Source organism: Indicator indicator, chromosome Z (assembly GCF_027791375.1).
Source record: "Indicator indicator isolate 239-I01 chromosome Z, UM_Iind_1.1, whole genome shotgun sequence".
In the NCBI taxonomy this organism is placed as follows: Eukaryota; Metazoa; Chordata; class Aves; order Piciformes; family Indicatoridae; genus Indicator; species Indicator indicator.
Genome location: NC_072053.1, coordinates 29092985 through 29110032, shown reverse-complemented (window position 1 = coordinate 29110032; position 17048 = coordinate 29092985). Strand labels below are relative to the sequence as shown.

The 17048-nt window shown below is 36.7% G+C and overlaps 1 protein-coding gene across 2 annotated transcripts in view; it reads left to right on the top strand.

The window, feature by feature from the left end:
* Positions 1 to 17048, top strand: part of PDE4D (phosphodiesterase 4D) — a 423549-nt gene that overhangs the window by 45387 nt on the left and 361114 nt on the right. The window contains exon 1 of one of the 2 annotated variants that reach the window (XM_054397842.1): positions 5972 to 6240. The exons of the other annotated variant lie outside the window; for it this stretch is intronic. Within the exon in view, the coding sequence (XP_054253817.1) occupies positions 5972 to 6240 (269 nt within the window). Of the gene's footprint in view, positions 1 to 5971; positions 6241 to 17048 lie in introns of those variants that run through there. 2 annotated transcript variants of the gene reach the window in all.

The following is a 17048-nucleotide window of genomic DNA, read 5'->3' as shown; positions in this document are numbered from 1 at the left end:
CAAGCCAAGTTTCTGGCCGTACCAAATATAAACTTTTTAAAGAAATGATACTTTCATATTTATGAAGTTATCTGTTAGCCATTCTAATGTGTCACATTACCTGAGGTCCTTTTTTTCAAGGTAAAAGTATTTTATTTTCAATTGTTGATGGCTTTCTTTGCTTAGTCAAATGGGATTGTTTGGGCAGTCCTTTCTAATAGCACCTCTTGGTTTTCAAGCAGTTTTTATTAAACCTTTTCTTTAAGTTAAGGAACACCTAATCTTGTTTGAAGGACATCTCCAGGCTATCCTGTACAGTGTTGACATAATGATTTCATTTATAACCAAATGCTAAGTAGACTGCTCTTGAGATGACCGCTTCTCCCAGTTAATTTGTTTTGTTTTCTCATGTACATGTATGGCAATCTGTGTTTTGAAGCTGAAGGTCTTGGCAGACCATTTACTCTATTATATACATGACAACAGTGGATGCCTTCTCAAGAGCACTCAGATTGTAGTTTTATTCTACAAGCAAATTATGTTCCAAAAATACCCTTAATTAATTTTCTGTAGCAGCATAAATTGTAGAAAGATCTGTAGAACCTTGGGAAGAATTCAGAGAATCTCTATTTTCAATTCATTCTTAAGAAACACATTATACTCATTTCTTTAAAGTTTGGAGCTTTTTTAGAAGTTCTGTTGTGGGTCTGTATTGCATTTAGCAAATTACTTTGAAAGTGTGCACTTCACAAATCCATAAATATCGTATGAGCTCTTTGAGAATGTGCCAAGTGGCAGGTATTAAAATGATACTGTGAACTTCTCTGGTACATACCATTTTAGGAAGATTCTTATCACCTATGAATTTTATCCTAATTTTCTTACTTGACTGCTATGCTTCTCAATTCATGCATTAACTTCTCTTTATGAATAAGAACAATGGTATATTCCAAGTTTCTTATTTTCTGCCTTATCTAGAATTAGAACTCTCCTTAGTCATATTATACTCTCAGTATTCTGTTACTCAGGAAATTAAACCATGTTATAGCACCCATTCTTCACAACTACATCTGATTTTGTCTTCTTTTCTCTCAACTTTTGCACCTAGTACCTCAGTGTGCTCTAGAACTGCAGTGTGATCTGACCTTACAGCTGATCCTTCTTTGAGCAGGAGAATGGACTTGGTCACTTGAGGTCATTACCAACCTGAGTTCTTCTGTGATCCTGTGACACTCATCTTCTTGCTTTCAAAGAAGTGGCACTTCAGAGGGTTATTCTTTCCCTTGCATTTCTATGTGTCTGAAATTCTCTACTTGGCCTCAAGTAAGATTTTTTTTTTTAACTTTTCCTCCTCATATTTTGTGTGAAAGAGTTCTTGTGCACCATGTGAGTGATTGCACTTATGTTCTAATAAGAAAAATTATGTTAAAGGTAATTTAAAATAGTCACAATCACATAATTTATCTTATATGCTGATTAGTACTTAAAATAGTAAGCTAACTTTATCATACTCCATGTTGAAAATAGCTGTAACAGAGAAATTATTTTTTAATCCTTGTTTAGTCTTTTATGTGAGACCAAATAAATTTTTAATCTTGCACAGTGCTAGCTGCAGTACCTATTAGCTTACTCTCTTCTGTTGCTGTAGCTCTTTCTAGTCTTCATGATTAACTGAATAGAAGAGAATAGAAGCTGGTGGCACTTGGAGGTTTTTTGTAATACTGAATTTTTGCTATAAGGAGGTTCTAGTTCTCTGCTTTTGTCCTGATCCTTATGGTGATTTGGTTAAATGTACAGCAGGCAGAATTAAGCCTGGTGTTGATATAATTTTTATCTGTGTAGCTGTGACTAAGGAAACCCTGCAAAATTTTAACCATGAGTACCTTAAATTAGAACACTTAATCAGAAAGTGCATCAAATATCTTAAAGACATAAAGCATGGACATGCTTAAAACAGTATTAGCTCTCAAATGTTCTTATTTCAAAAGAAAAGCAGTAAATGTGTTTTTGTTTCAGTGATTGTTTCACTGGTAGAACTGGGGAAGAGACCAGAAAACTAATTAACCAGAAAAGTAATTAACCAGAAATTTTTTTTAAATTATTTTTTAATCTCCATTAAAAACCCTATGACATTTTTGGAACTGTACCCTATGATGGCTTGTATCAAAAATACTGTGGCCAGCAGAACCAAGGAAGTGATCTTACCCCCATATTCAGCAATGGTGAGGCCACACCTTGAGTACTGTGTTCAGTTTTGGGTCCCTCACTACAAGAAGGAGGTTGAGGTGCTGGAGCATGGGGTTGCTCAGCCTGGAGAAGAGGAGGCTGAGGGGTGACCTCATTGCTCTCTACAACTGCCTGAAAGGAGGTTCTAGATGGGTGGAGGGCAGCCTCTTCTCCCAGGCAGCAAGTAATAGGATGAAAGGAAAAGGCCCTAAGTTGCACCAGAGATGGTTTATATTGGGAAAAATTTGTTTACTGAAAGGGTCATCAGGCTCTGGCACAGGCTGCCCAGGGAAATGGTGTAGTGGAGCTGTTTGAAAGACATTTGCATGAGGAACTTAAGGACATGGTCTAATAGTTGCGTACAAGATTTTAGGTTATGGTTGGACTCAGTGATCTCAAGGTCTTTTCTACCCAGGTGTATTTATGATTCCATGTGTGAAAAACACATACTGTGGTTTTACATAAAGTTTTTCAAAGGAGTGCCTGACACTATTTTGCAGTTTTAATAATAATTGTGGTGTAGGAAAATGAGATATGTGTTTATTACAATGCAGTCAAGTAGGGCTATTCCTTAATCAGAACCTTTACCAAAAAAAAAAAAAAAATTATACTTTTCTGTCTGTTTTTAAACCAAACACATTAAACTGGAAATGATGATCTTTCATTGCAGAATAATTTTGTTTCAAGGATTTATTCAAGGACCTCTTCTCAGTTGCACCCAGTGATTTCACCTTGTGATAGGATTAGGAGTACTACAGCACAGGAGGTTCCAGCTCAACGTGAGGGGGAACTTTACTGTGAGGGTCACAGAGCACTGGCACAGGCTGCCCAGGGAGGTTGTGGAGTCTCCTTCTCTGGAGACTTTCAAGATCCATCTGGATGTGTTTGTGTTGTGTGACCTGTGCTAGATTATATGGTCCTGCTCTGGCAGGTGGGTTGGACTCAATGATCTTCGGAGGTCCCTTCTAACCCCTAACATCCTGTAATCCTGTGTCCTGGGTAGGCTTCCTTATGCTGTGACCTTTTTATGCCTGTCTTCTCGCCAGTCCTGACTATAGGATTATCATTTTGTCTAATCCACATAGTAGTTATTTAATACTCTGGAAGTTCTGTACTTTTTATTGCAGTGAAGGGTGTTCATGTTTCTAGTCTACAATAAAATCAGTCCAAAGGCTGTCATTTTACTTCATGGGCATGCTTGAGAGTTTTTAGAGTATGTATAGATGCTAGGCACTACCTAGGTTAGCTCAACAGATTCTTAAATTGAAACTGTTTATAGTAATTAAAATTATAGTTCTGTGGTTCTGAGCAGATGAAGATCTCAGTACTCCCAGATTTTTGAGCAGAAAGAGGCATGCATATCTGGGGGAATGGAATATCTGTGTTCAGATATTTAACTCATTAACCAAGTAATAGTTAAGTGTTCATGAAAACGGAGCTAATTTATGAAGACTGAGTTCATTTTTCCTGTTAAAAAGGTCTTATCCTGCTGTTCTATACACATTACATATTAGCTCTTTGGTAAGTGGGTGGCAAACCCACTCAGCCTGTACTGCAAGGTGTCAGGCTCATGGTCCTTGTTTCCTTAGTTCTAGTATTTTTAAGAACAAGGGTAATAAAACTGCTGATCTGTGGACTAATAATTTTTTCTTCTATTATTATCTTTGTAACATAGTGCAACCTGAAGCATGATCCCAGACCTGCTGTAATAAATGTTAATGGTCTTATTGACGTCACTGATTCATTGATTTCCAACGGGTCGGTGTGTCTAGTTTAATAAATCCACCGTAGCTATCTGAAGACCATGCTTTGGAATAGACATCAGATGGCAGTATTTCATAGCATAAATCAACACATCTCTCATAGAGACTCTAGTTTGAAAAGAACTCATATGCAATTGACAGTGTTTTTTAATAAGAACAAAAATTTTAGAAAGATGCATAAACCCCACAATGCACGGTGATTTCTGCATTCTGTGGTGCTGTTTAGTATTGAGTTAAACTTGTAAATACATTGTTATCAAATTTCACATATGACGCAGTACAGTTAAACTTATCAACATAATGGGCCTGACACCTGATAGCAATGTCATTCTTAACGTAAGTTGACCTTTCAGTTGCTGTTCTGCTTTAATTCTGTCAGCATCATGATGTTCCCTTTATAATCCTCATAAGGATTTGTGGCTTTGGTGCTAAGTACAAAGGTGATTCCCCTTCACGGTGACAGAAGGCTGATTTTTCAGGATTTCTGATTTTGCCATAAGACAGAAAATAGTATTTGCGTTTCACATCTGCTCATGTAATTGTGGTCAAACACCCTTCACCCATGGACAAGCCAGGGCACTGTGTGTGCTTCCAAAGGAAATTTTTGTTCACAAAGGAAAGATCGATTGTAAGACAAAGTAGAAGAGGAAAAATATATTTCACTAATGAAAATTATGTGTGACCAATGTTCTGACATTAAAAAGAAATCTCTCACAAAATGGTGATGGCTTGTTCCCGTAGGATGAACAGGAAGTATGGTTACAACAGAAAAGATTGTTGCTGTAAAAATGAATGTACCAAGCTTAAGCAAATATTAGCCTACCGCCAGTAATTATGGGTCTTTGTCTGCTATGTCTGCTTTGTCAGTGAGCTATGAACAGAATCGAATATATAAAAAAAAGTCTTTCAGAATAGATGAAGTGATTTATTGTAATTAATAATAATAATAAACAAATCCCAGGATTGATTGACAAAGGTTTTGTTGGATCAGAAAACTGCACCGATGTCTCATTTGCATAATACCATGAAAAAAATGTATTCTGAAAATGGAATTTAATAGCCGTGTGTATTGATGAAGTAACTGCATATACTTTTGCCTTTTTATATTTTGAAAGGTCTCTTTTAATATTTTTCAATAGTTTATATACCTACCAGCTGTGAATAGGAAAAAAACATACTTTCTCAGTTTAAGCAGTCATCATGATATGATGATATTCTGAATTCAAAACATCTAATTAAACAGGTAGTAGTAACTGTCACAGTCTGTTTTCAGTTTGTGTGCAATTCTTAAATATTTGTTTTGTTGTCCTGGAAAATCTGACCTTGCTGGGGAAAAGGGGCAGAGGGCAGGAAGTAAGGCAGAACGTAACCTAGTTTACATAAAGTAATTTCAGCATTTGCTAGTTAGCTTAAGAGGTAAAAGTTTGTAGTCTTGGTTTGTAAATGAGGACTATAAAGATAAATACTCTAAGAGGACCTGCAAAAAATAGAAGAGACTGCTCAGCAGCTGTCTTTCAGCCTCCCTGAAGTTTCAAAAGTAAGCGAGTGGAAAGAATAGCCAAACAAAATGGGCATGCATCTGATGTTTAAGCCCTCCTCCAGTACTTTTTATGTACATAACCAGAAGTCACTCAAGCAGCTGCAGCACATTAGTTTCAATAGTTTAACAGGCAGCTTTACAGCACCGACAAAAGCTGTGCTAAAGTGATTTGTTCCTCCCGTGCTCACTTGCTATGATAGCTAATAAGTGATCTTTGGCAGCAGGGCTTTGAGAGGAGTGGTAATGTTTAATAGGTTTCTGTGGAGGAGTTAGCTTGCTTTTTTCATTGTAGATCATTATCTGCAGAGAGAGGCTGAGGGCAGTTGACACCATGTTGAAAACAGAATAGGCTGAACTGAACCTCTGCACAGTTCTTTGGAACTGATTTAGAAAGGAAGTATTTTAAGGAGTTAAACGAATATTTGACTGTACTGGACTTTAATAACAAACTTACTTGGGAAACATGGCACAGCAGGCAAGTCCGGACACTTTGGCTATTCCTGAAGTGGGTAATACACATTGTCAAAATGCATGGTTAAATGAAGATCTTGTGAAGACCTTGAGGGAAAACCTGTTGCAACATGAGAAGTCCAAGACACCTAGGAAATCTTCATCTGTTTCTCCCCGGCTGTCTCCAGTTATTTCTCCTCGAAATTCTCCAAGGCTTTTGCGCAGGATGCTTTTAAGTAGTAACATACCAAAGCAGCGGCGTTTCACTGTGGCACATACCTGGTAAGCACTGAATGGGCTGTCATGAAATGTCAGATTAATTTTTTTTTTTTTTTGTAGAGCATTTATCGCCTTGATGTCAGTACTTAGGTTTGTTGGTTTGATCTCTGCATGAATCCCTCTGGTTGAAAGAGGCAGCTCTAATTTGTGACTCAAGTTAATTTCAGACCTGAAGTTAAAATTAATTAAAGTAATTTATATAGGGAAGAAAACATATATTTGCTTTCACAAAAGCTACTTTATTTCCTCTTCCCCTTTTCCAGAAAAAAATAGTGGAATCTTAAGAAGGAAAAGTATTTATCTCATTTTGTGCTGTTGAGGTAAGAGTGAGCAGGCAATTTTTTTTTAAATATTATTAAATTATTTGTTTGTTTATTTATTTCTCTTTTCAGTATTTATAATCCCTCTGCTCCTAAGCAACATACCGTAAAATTACCTTTTAACAGCAGTGAAGTTAAGAAGGACATGAAGGAAAAGAATGATGGGAAGAGATATGTATGTGGAACACTGATTTTTATTAAAGCAGTTGCTAGACTAAACAAAGATGGAAAGAAAAACCCTTGTTAAATAATTCACTATTTCTAATAATTCAATAATTTCTTAGTCATGTGTCAGTATATTTTTATGTATAAAAGACATAAATTTTTTTGCATCTGTCTTCTGTAAAACATCAGCATAATTTCACTACTTAATTTACTCCTTTTTAAAAATGTGGCAGACGACATTAACTCAATAATAACACTCCTGTTTACTTTGATGGTCCTTAGTTCTTGATGTGTCCCCTTTCTTCTTGGGAGATTATTTCCCTCATTATTTTTCAAATAGAAATGTCATATAAAAAAGAAAAAGCAATGAAATATGTTCAGAGAAAGTAAGCCATGCATTCTAAGCAGCAAATGGATATGCTGTTCATCTTCATATCTGAAATTAGGTTTACACAATAGTTGTGTGACTGATATGCATTGCGTATTGTGTATACGTGTGCCTAAATCTTTACTGTCTCTGCATTTGTGTAGCTAAAATACTCCTTAGATAAAATAATATTTTTGCTCTTGAAAAGGATGAGGCAAAACAAATGTTCCTTTAAACATAAAATGTTTGTTTTGAAACTAATGTTAACTGGTCAGAATTTGTGGAAGTTTAGAGAGGAAAATTATCATATGTGATTGTATGTTATGACAGCACTATAGACAGTTTAAGATGACGGAGAAGGGAAGAGTATTAAAAGGGACAGATACAAAGTGAGCAAACAGGTTTGGGCAACATGAAAGAGCAAAAGCTGGCTAAGTATTAAAAAATGTTTTTCTTAATGAAGCGCATTTGCCTCTAGTGAGCCTCAGAATGTTTTGAGTTTAGGTATAATATCTTTTTGAGCGTGATGTGGAATGTAGGAAATGCCTGAGTTTTTTCCCAGTGTGTGAAATACTAGGCCTAAGAAATACTGTTGTTGAACAAGTAATAGTTATTTCTAAGGTATTTGTCAGACTGTCTCGTCTTAGCAACACTCTTTTTCAAGCAGAGAGTCAAAAGGTTACAACAAATTACCTGAGAACCTGAATATTTCAGAAGTGAAGACAGAGGTTAAAAACACTAATCATAGGCAGTAAGATGTGATCAGACTTACAGGTGTATGAAGGCAAAGAGAAGAAATACAGTGTGCTTACAAAATTTACTTTTTGCCAAGTCTCATCAAGTCTGTAGTTACTGACACATCTTCATTGAGTTACCTATTTAGAAACCTGAGGTACTGTGCGATACACAGGTGGTTTCTAGATGCTTTGGCTACATAGGCAGTATGGTGGTTTTAATTCTGTGCCCATATAATACATTTTAGGCAGCTGATAGAAGTAAAGTGCATTTGAAAATAGTTGTAAGTTTACATCAGAATCCTGTACTATTGATAATTCATTCTAGCTTTAGTGCATATATGTTGTTCCACCATTTAAAACCTTCTCCATTATTTCTCTGATTTTCCTCTATTTCTAATTTAATCTGTTTTGTACTATAAGAATAGTCATTGAATTCATGTGTACATCTATCTTGTTCATTGTTCACATAGGCATAAAAAATTGTAATACCATGATTTTATTAAAGCCACCAGTAACTTGGAATGTAATTCTGACTTCAAAAAATACTACTAGTTTTATAAATTTAGCATTTTCTTATGATTACAAATTTATATATGTATCATAAGAACTAATCACATAAGTGATGCATGTTGCAATGGTGCCAAGTACAGCCACCATAGATCCAGTACTCCAGAGCAGTTCATTTAGATTGCACTTAACTCTGATTTCCAGACTCTTCAATAGCATTCAGATACAGTCAAGAACCACATGGCAGATTGATGAATTGTTCTGTCAACCTGGTTCTTCATCATAAGGTCCATATGATGGGATGTAGGAACCACTGACACTACAATGCTCTTTCTTTACCATCTGACTATTATCCTTTCACATGAATAATTGGGTTTTGTTCATGTCAAAGGAATATTTGGTCTTGTAAGCACTGCATAAATGGCCTGGTTGTGAAGTACCAAAATGCCTTTATTTTTTTATGTGGAGAGATATACAACTATAGAACTCAACATTCACACACATGTCCACTTACACAGTGAGAAAATGGTGTATTATGTAAAAGGGATGTGATTACAAAAGATCATATAGTATGTAGGCCTTTAAGACTTCCTTAAGAAGATCTAAGGTCCTTCTTCTAGAAAAGTTTGACCATTGTATTTTCTGAAAACCATATCTTTTACAAAAATTGTCGTGACTATTGTGCACAAACTAGGCCATTTACTAGGGAGTGCTTAAAAGACTGATGGAACCATTTATTTAAATCTGTTCTCTCTATCAGTTGATTTCAGGAAGGCATGATTTAAGGGTTTATTTTCAAAAAAATTGTTTTTAATAACATGGATTTGTTTACAAATATAAAGGAAAATTTGCCAATATTTCTTCCACCTCCAATGTTCATCACTAGCCATTAACCTCAGATGTTTTATGGGTCCTTCTCTCCTTTATTTTCTTTTTTATCTCTTCCTCTTTATCTGTTTTCTTCGTCAGTAACTGAATTAATTCTAGCACTTGAAAGATAATCTACTTATTTTAGAGAGGAAAAAAATGAAGAATTTAGAATGAATCAAAACAGAAGCTTTCAAGCTTCAGACAGTGTTACAGGTAGTCTTGCCTATAACTGAGAAATTAGAAATAGTTACGTTACCTTGAACCTTTAGTCTGGATCACTCTGAGTCTATAGACAATATTAGTTTATGGTCTGTAGAAAACAACCATAGTAGCTGAAAAGAAACAAAGGTTCCTGGCCATGAATTCATATATACTATAGCCAAAACCCATTCAAGTTCCTCAGAAATCTGGATTATATTGTTATTATAAAAGTAAACGTAACGCTTTAAGATCTGGTCAATACAGTGACTCGGCAGCATGTATTACAACTGGGTGCAGATGAGATAATTAAGTTCTGCAGTATGTTCCTGACAAATTCAGTTTCTGGATTGGCTGGCTCTTTATATGCCTTGTCTAAGCCACCTGTTGCCCCAGAGAACACACTGTAACCAGGCTGCCCGGAGATGTTGTGCAGTATCTCTCTCTGGAGACTTTCAAAACCAATCTAGATGCATTCCTGTGTGACCTGCCCTGGGTGATGCTGCTTTGGCAGAGCGGTTGGACTAGATGATCTCTGAAGGTCCCTTCCAGCCCCTACCATTCTGTGATTCTTTGATTACATTGGGGTAATACATGCAGGTACTTGTGAGAAGAGACAGCCTTCAGTTACAGGCAAGTAAGTTGTTGGTTTTTCAGCTGTGTGAACAGCCAGCGTGTGTGAGACTTGTCCAAAGGTCTGTGGAGGGATGTTTAGATACTTTCAATCATACAGCTTTAATTAACTCATGTGGGAGGTCAGCTTTCCTTTATTTACCATGAAAAATTCCTTTCTGTGGGAAATGAAGGGGAAGCAAGAAGCATAAATATTTGGAGCAGGATAGTAAGGTCAGAGTGACATAGCAAACAAGTTGTATCTATTTATTTTGAACTATGAAGTTGTGGAATGAATGTGCTTGATATTTTTTTTTTTTTCACTTCTCAATGAACACAAAATGTTCAGTTGCTTTTTCTTTGTTGTATATAGAATCACATAATGTTTTGGGTTGAAAAAGACCTTAAATGTCATATAGTTCCAACTCCCCTGCCATAGGCAAAGACACCTTCTACTGGACCAGGCTGCTCTGAGCCCCACCCAACCTGACCTTGCACATCTACAGGGAGCACAGCTTCTCCAGGCAACCTGTTCCAGTGCCTCACCACTTTGATAGTAAACAATTTCTTCCTTATATAAAATCTATAAAATATATTTTAAAAATCTATAAAATATATTTTTACTCTTTTAATTTAAAATCATTACCCTTTCTCCTGCCACTACATGGCCTTATAAAAAGCCCCACTCCAACTTTCTTGTAGTTCTCCATTAAGCACTGGAAGGCTGCAACAAGGTCATCCTAGAGCCCTCTCTGCTTCAGGCTGAACAGCTACAACTTTCTCAGTGTGTTCTTATAGGAGAAGTACTCCAGCCTTCTTATGATCTTTATGGTCCTTCTCTGGACCTGTGTCTTTTTTATTCTGGGGCCCCTAAAGCTGAGTACAGTACTACAAGTGTGGTCTCACAAGAGCAAAGCAGATGAGGAAAATCACCTCCCTCTATCTGCCATACATGTTCTTTTGATGTAGCCCAGCACACAGTTGGCTTTCTGGGCTTCAAACACACATTGCCCTGTCATGTTAATTTTCTCATCAACCAGTGCCTCCAAGTCCTTCCTGGGAGGGCTGCTTTCTGTTCATTCTCTGCCCAGCCTGTATTTGTGATTGGGATTGTCCCAACCCATGTTCAGGACCTTTTGTTTGCCTTGTTGAGCTTCCTGATGTCCATACAGGCCCGTCTCTCCAGTCTGTCAAAGTCTTTCTGGATGGTTCCCCTTCCTTCCAGCACACTGACTGCAACATACATCTTGTGTTGTCAGCAGAGTTGCTGAGGGTGCAGTCAATCCCACTGTCCTGTCCATGTTGGAGCTAAGATGTTAAACTCGGTGGTCCTGATAATGATCTTTGAGGAACATCACTTGTCACTGGCCTCCATCTGAAGGTCATGCTATGACTTCATCTCTTAAGAGTGTGTCCATCCAGCCAATTCCTTATCTATCAAGTGATCCACTTGTCAAACCATTTCTCTCCATTTTAGAGACAGGGAGGTTGTATAGGGCAGTGTCAAATGGTTTGCCCAAGTCCTGGTTGATTATGTGAGTCACTCTTCCCTTATCCACCAGTGTTTCAACCTCATCATAGAAGGCCACCAAACTTGTCAGGCAGAATTTGCCCTTGGTAAGGCCATGCTGGTTGTCATCAAACAGCTCCATATTTTTCATGTGCCCTAGCATATTTTTCATGAGTATCTACTCCATGGTGATACTGACCAATCTATAGTTGCCTGTGTCTTCCTGTTTTCTCTTTTTAAAAATGTCAGTGGGAACTTCACCATTCTGTCATATCTTCTCCAATGTGATGGAGCATAGTTTGACAACTTCATCTACTAGTTCTCTCAGGACTGACCCTTGGATGTGTCTCATCAGGTCCCATGGATTTGTGCACCTCCTGGGTTGCTTATGCCTTGCTGTGTTGTCCCTTGAACAGATAGAGTGGTTGTTGAAGTCCCCCATAAGGACCAATGCTTCTGAAGGTGAGGCTGCTCCTGTGTGTCTATAGAGGGCCTCTTCCACTTGGCCTGTGTCAGACCTCACTATAATGCCACCTGTCCCTGCCCTCCCTTTAATCCTGACCCATAAGATCTCAGCTAGCTCCTCATCCATCCCCAGGCAGAGCGTGATGCACTCCAGCTGGTCATTGACATAGACATTTTCTGTCCTTCCTAAAGAGCCTGTATCCTTCCCTTCAAACTCTCCAGTCAAAGGAGCCATCCTGTCACATCTCCATGATGCTAAGATTGTAGCCCTGCAGGATGTCCACATCTCTAACTCCTCTTGTTTATTCCCCATGTGACATGCATTTACACTTAAGTGTGTCCTTCAGTGAAACCAACTTACTGTCTGGAATGCCTGAAATTCTACTATGCTGCTCTTCAGGTGCTCCCCTGATGACCTATGATCCTTCTCTAGGCTGTTGCCATCTGTTGCTGGCACTGGCATCAAACTGGTAGGAGTGAGATGGATGGTGGTTCCCTTCCCCTGGCAAATTTGGACAGACTACTTACCGCCTCCATGATTTATTTGAGTCAGTTCAGATATAGCAAGTAGTGACATAGGACATTTGTATTCATGTGTCCACTGTTAGTCTTCCCTTTTGTATCTGTCCCCTCCAGCTCTTCTAAGATTTCTTTAATATTTTCTGATGCTCAGGATTTTTATGTTTTTGCTCTTTAGACTTTTGGGGGTTTTTTAATTGAAAAACTCCATACTCTCCCAAACCTAGCCACTTAATATGATTAGTGACTGAGAATGCAAGTGTGTGCTCAGTTATGTAGATTACTTTCATCTGCATTCAGCCTTTGTCCCCACCCATAGTAAATAGCTTTAGATTGACTTTGGCATTCAGATATGAAAATGACAGATGCCTTAGAAATAGATAGATATGGGTAAGGTGTGTCATTTTAAGTTTCAGAAGTGTAACTGCCGTAAGTGTACTGATAAACTCGAGTCTTTGTTTATTTTTATTGTGCAATATCTTTTCATGTAGGTTTAGTGGTAACTGCAAAAACTAACATAACCTGAGTGTTAGTTATAGGTAGACTGCAGAAGAGCAATGTATTTAGTTTGATGTGGTTCTGTGTTGCCTGGTTCAGTGTTGCCTGGTTCAGTGTATTTATGCTGAAACTACCAAAGTATAGTGAAGCTATATCAAAATGTAAAATAAATTGAGTATTCTGGTAAAATATTTTAAAGAGAAGCCAGATCACAACATATTTTCCTAATTTAATTAGATGCATGTACTCACGAGATTAAAGACAGTGTTTAATCAGGTAACAAATGCAATAAAATTTAATTAACGTTAACATCCTTTTGGAACTATCAAAGTAAAATGCAAACTTTAAGAAGAGATAATTCAGGTAAGATGAGGATAAATTGCACATTTGCATATATGACCTTATTTCTTTCTGTTCAATTAAAAAAATATCTTAGTTTTTTCTATTACTTTCTTACTTTTCACCATGTAAGTTTTATTCACATTTTCTAAATGAGCTGACCAAACATGTATGTTTTTAGTTCAGGTAATAGAATATTAATGGACTTTCTTCCACTGGTTTTCAGACTTTATGGAACAAGTTACCTTACTGCTTTTCTTTAATAGTATGTGTATTACATAATATTACATATAGAGTAAAAATATTCATAACATACGTGTAAGTCATTCCTAGGAAATAATTTGATTAATATTGTCACAGAGACATACTACAAATGTGTTAGGATAACCCAGTCCACATGTCCACTCTTTGTTTTCCAAATCCTGTTCTGTAAAGAAGGCCACACTTGTGTGGATGCTTGTATGCAAATAGGCAACAGACTTGCAAAGACAATATGTGTCTTGATAGGATCTGTGCACACAATATGCATAGGTTAGTGGGACAGAGGCAAGTAATGAGCTAGGGGAATAAGATTCTAATATCAACAGAATGGACCAGAGAGAAATATTGTTTCTCTATAGTTCAAACCTGATGAGAGACAGATGAGGACAAAACTGATCTCCCCATAAAAAAGGAAGAGGAAAAGAGGCATTTTTCCACATGGGAATCATATTGGAGCAGAACTTCTGCTACCAGAAAGGAAACCCAAAACCACTCAAGAAAGATGAGTGAACAGTCAAAGACTAAATTCTAAGTCTTTATTGTCCAGGAACAAATAAGCAAGTAAGGAAGAACAATGTAAAGGAGAAAAACCAATACATATGGCTGGCTAGATCTGCCAGTACAAGAATCGTCTTTTATCGCAGTACCTGTTGTAGCTCTCCCTTTCTTCTTCAAAAAAAAAAAAAAAAAAAAAAAAAAAAAGAAGATGGATGACCTCCTTGCTTTGTAGATCTGATACTTCTTCATAAATTTTAATAGGTGAAGTGCTTTGCCTGGGCTGTGCTATTGTCTGATCTACTGTCTTTAATGATGTGTTCTGCATCAGACAGAATTTAGGAGAAATTCTAAATAATTTAGCAGAACTCAAACTGAGTTCATGTAGGTATATTTATGTTTAATATTTATGCCAAAAGAAAAACTGCTTTGCAAGAGTGCTTTTGTATCTACAAATTTTTATTATATCTTACTACAATTCTATCACAAGTTATTATGTATGATTTCAAAAATGTTCACTTTTCGTGTGACAAATTCTCTGATTTCTTTAAGTTGCCATTAAAAAAAAAAGAAAAAAAATACAAAATGTTCCCATGGGTTTTACAAAATGTTTTTATTAGCTTACTATGTAACAACTTGGCCAGCCTGTTAGATTCAAGCAGTCTTGTGCATGGCTTCATGTTGAATAGCTTGCAAGCTTGCTATCATCGTTTTTATTTTTCGTGTGTGTATTACTCAGGTATTTGTGGTTTGCTAAAACAAGTTGTTTGTTCTTGACCCAGTCCGTTAAATCCTCTTTGTTTCTTTGGCAGCTTAACACATTTTCAATGTTTTGTGTAAGCTGAAATTGGTATTACATGATAGCCATTTCATTAATTTTGAATCCCTAGATTCCATGGCAGCTTGGGCCATAAATTAAGGATATTATAGGCATTTAATTCCATATACATAACCCTGAAGTTTCAAATGTTTTATAAAAGCTTTGGAAGTTTCTTTTACATTAAGACTTCTTATAGTAAGTCATATCTGTTAGTAGATATATTTCATATGGAATAGGTATTCTTACAATTCCTTTAGAACAGTCTAGTAAGTTGATGGATTTTTTTCTTTTTCATATATTCTTGAAGAGCTTCATCTTCTTTGGGATAGGTATATATTGCTCCATTTTTTTTTTCTCCTCTGAAAGTTCTTCTGTATCTCATGAACTTTTTTTGGGTCTTGTACTTCTGTTTCACCTAGTACCAAGCATGATTTTTCAGTTGGTGGTGCAGAAGAGCACTGAGCTTGAAACTTGCAAGAGTTCATTCCAACAACCCGTAAGTTAACATATAAGTGAGAAGGAAGAGAGGGAGAGGAGTCACAGCATCTCTACCTGTCAAACTACCAGTCCCATAAGGAGCTGGAATCAGCTGTTGGCTGGAATCAGCAAGTTTTAATCTTTCATAGGACAGACTGACAAATTTCTGACCTATACAGAAGTGCAGTGGAGAAAATGAATGGTGCTTAGATTGTGTCTGCAGTAAAATGTGGCCACTCTGTTGTGGTAGGATGCATTACCAGACCTGTCCTTTCACTCATGCTCAAACAATGTTTAATATTTGTTTCTAAAGGTTATTAGATATTATTAGTAATACTCACTTCTCTCACTGTGAAGTTTGAGGTAATAATCTTGTAAAATCTCAATTGCTTTACACTAGTAGATAAGAACATTTAATAAATAAATAGAGGGCTGACTGTCCATTTTCTAAACTCTGAAAATTCAGCAAGCGCTCATCAGACATGACATGACACTACATGACTAACATTTCATCTTAGAACAGAACTTACTTTCTGGTACTTCTATATTCTGCTCTTAGTAAACATTTGTAATCTTCTGTCTGTTATTTTAAACAGCTTACTTTTACTAAACTTTTGCACTAAGTTCTTTAAAAGAAAAACAACAGCAAAACCAAAAACATTGTGGGCATGAATAGGGTAAAATGTAAGACAAGAAGGACATAATCTTCCATTTATTCCCTTAACAGAAATTCAGGATTGCTGATGACAGTTGCAGTAACTGGAAGCAATTGATCTAAAGTTAACTTCTGGCAATGCTGGAGAGAGAAATCTTTGCAATAGTGCTAACTTATAAGAGAAATGCCCGCCAAAGTTAAGCTGTATACTGAATGCATAGTAATTATTATTCTGTTAAACCCCCCTGATACCAGTTTTACTCCTAATTCCTCTTTCCCACCTTACCAGGCTGTGTGAGCAGTTGTGTGAGTAGCCGCACGGGGCCCATTGACAGCAGAGACTGAAGCCACAAAAACGAATCAGAAAAGTTAGCTGCTGTATTTCCAGTCTTGCTGTGCAGCTGTAATAACCTTTAAAACATGCTGTACTTTCACAAGCACAGTCACAAGCAGTGAAATCTAAATTATTTTAAAATATCATCTACCTCTTGGACCTCTTCATTATTCTGCACATCCACATGACAGAAGTGATATCTTCAAAGGTCTTAATTACAATAATAGCATGTAGGACATTATGTAATTGAAAAGAAAATACTGACTTATGTAAATGTATGCTATCATGGGAAATAGATTAGACCACATAATTAAATGTGGAAATCCAACAAGATCACAAAAAATATTCCTTAAAAGATGTAAGAACTGACTGTACAATGAACTCCATTCCCCATATAAAAAGTAATTTACAAGAAAAGAAATATTTGAAACATACTGAAACATACAAACTGTTTCTCCAAGTATGTATTACTCATTTCCAAGGAATGCAATGTATGTGAGAGTGAAATTAGATACACTATCTACAGAATTACTATATAAGATACTGTGATAGTAACAGTCTAAAGACTTCCATGTGGCTGTCTTTTGGGTGGACTGTCTGTGGTGGACTTGTCTGTGGTGACTGTATGAGGTATATGTATCAGATAAGGAGTTGTTGCTGCT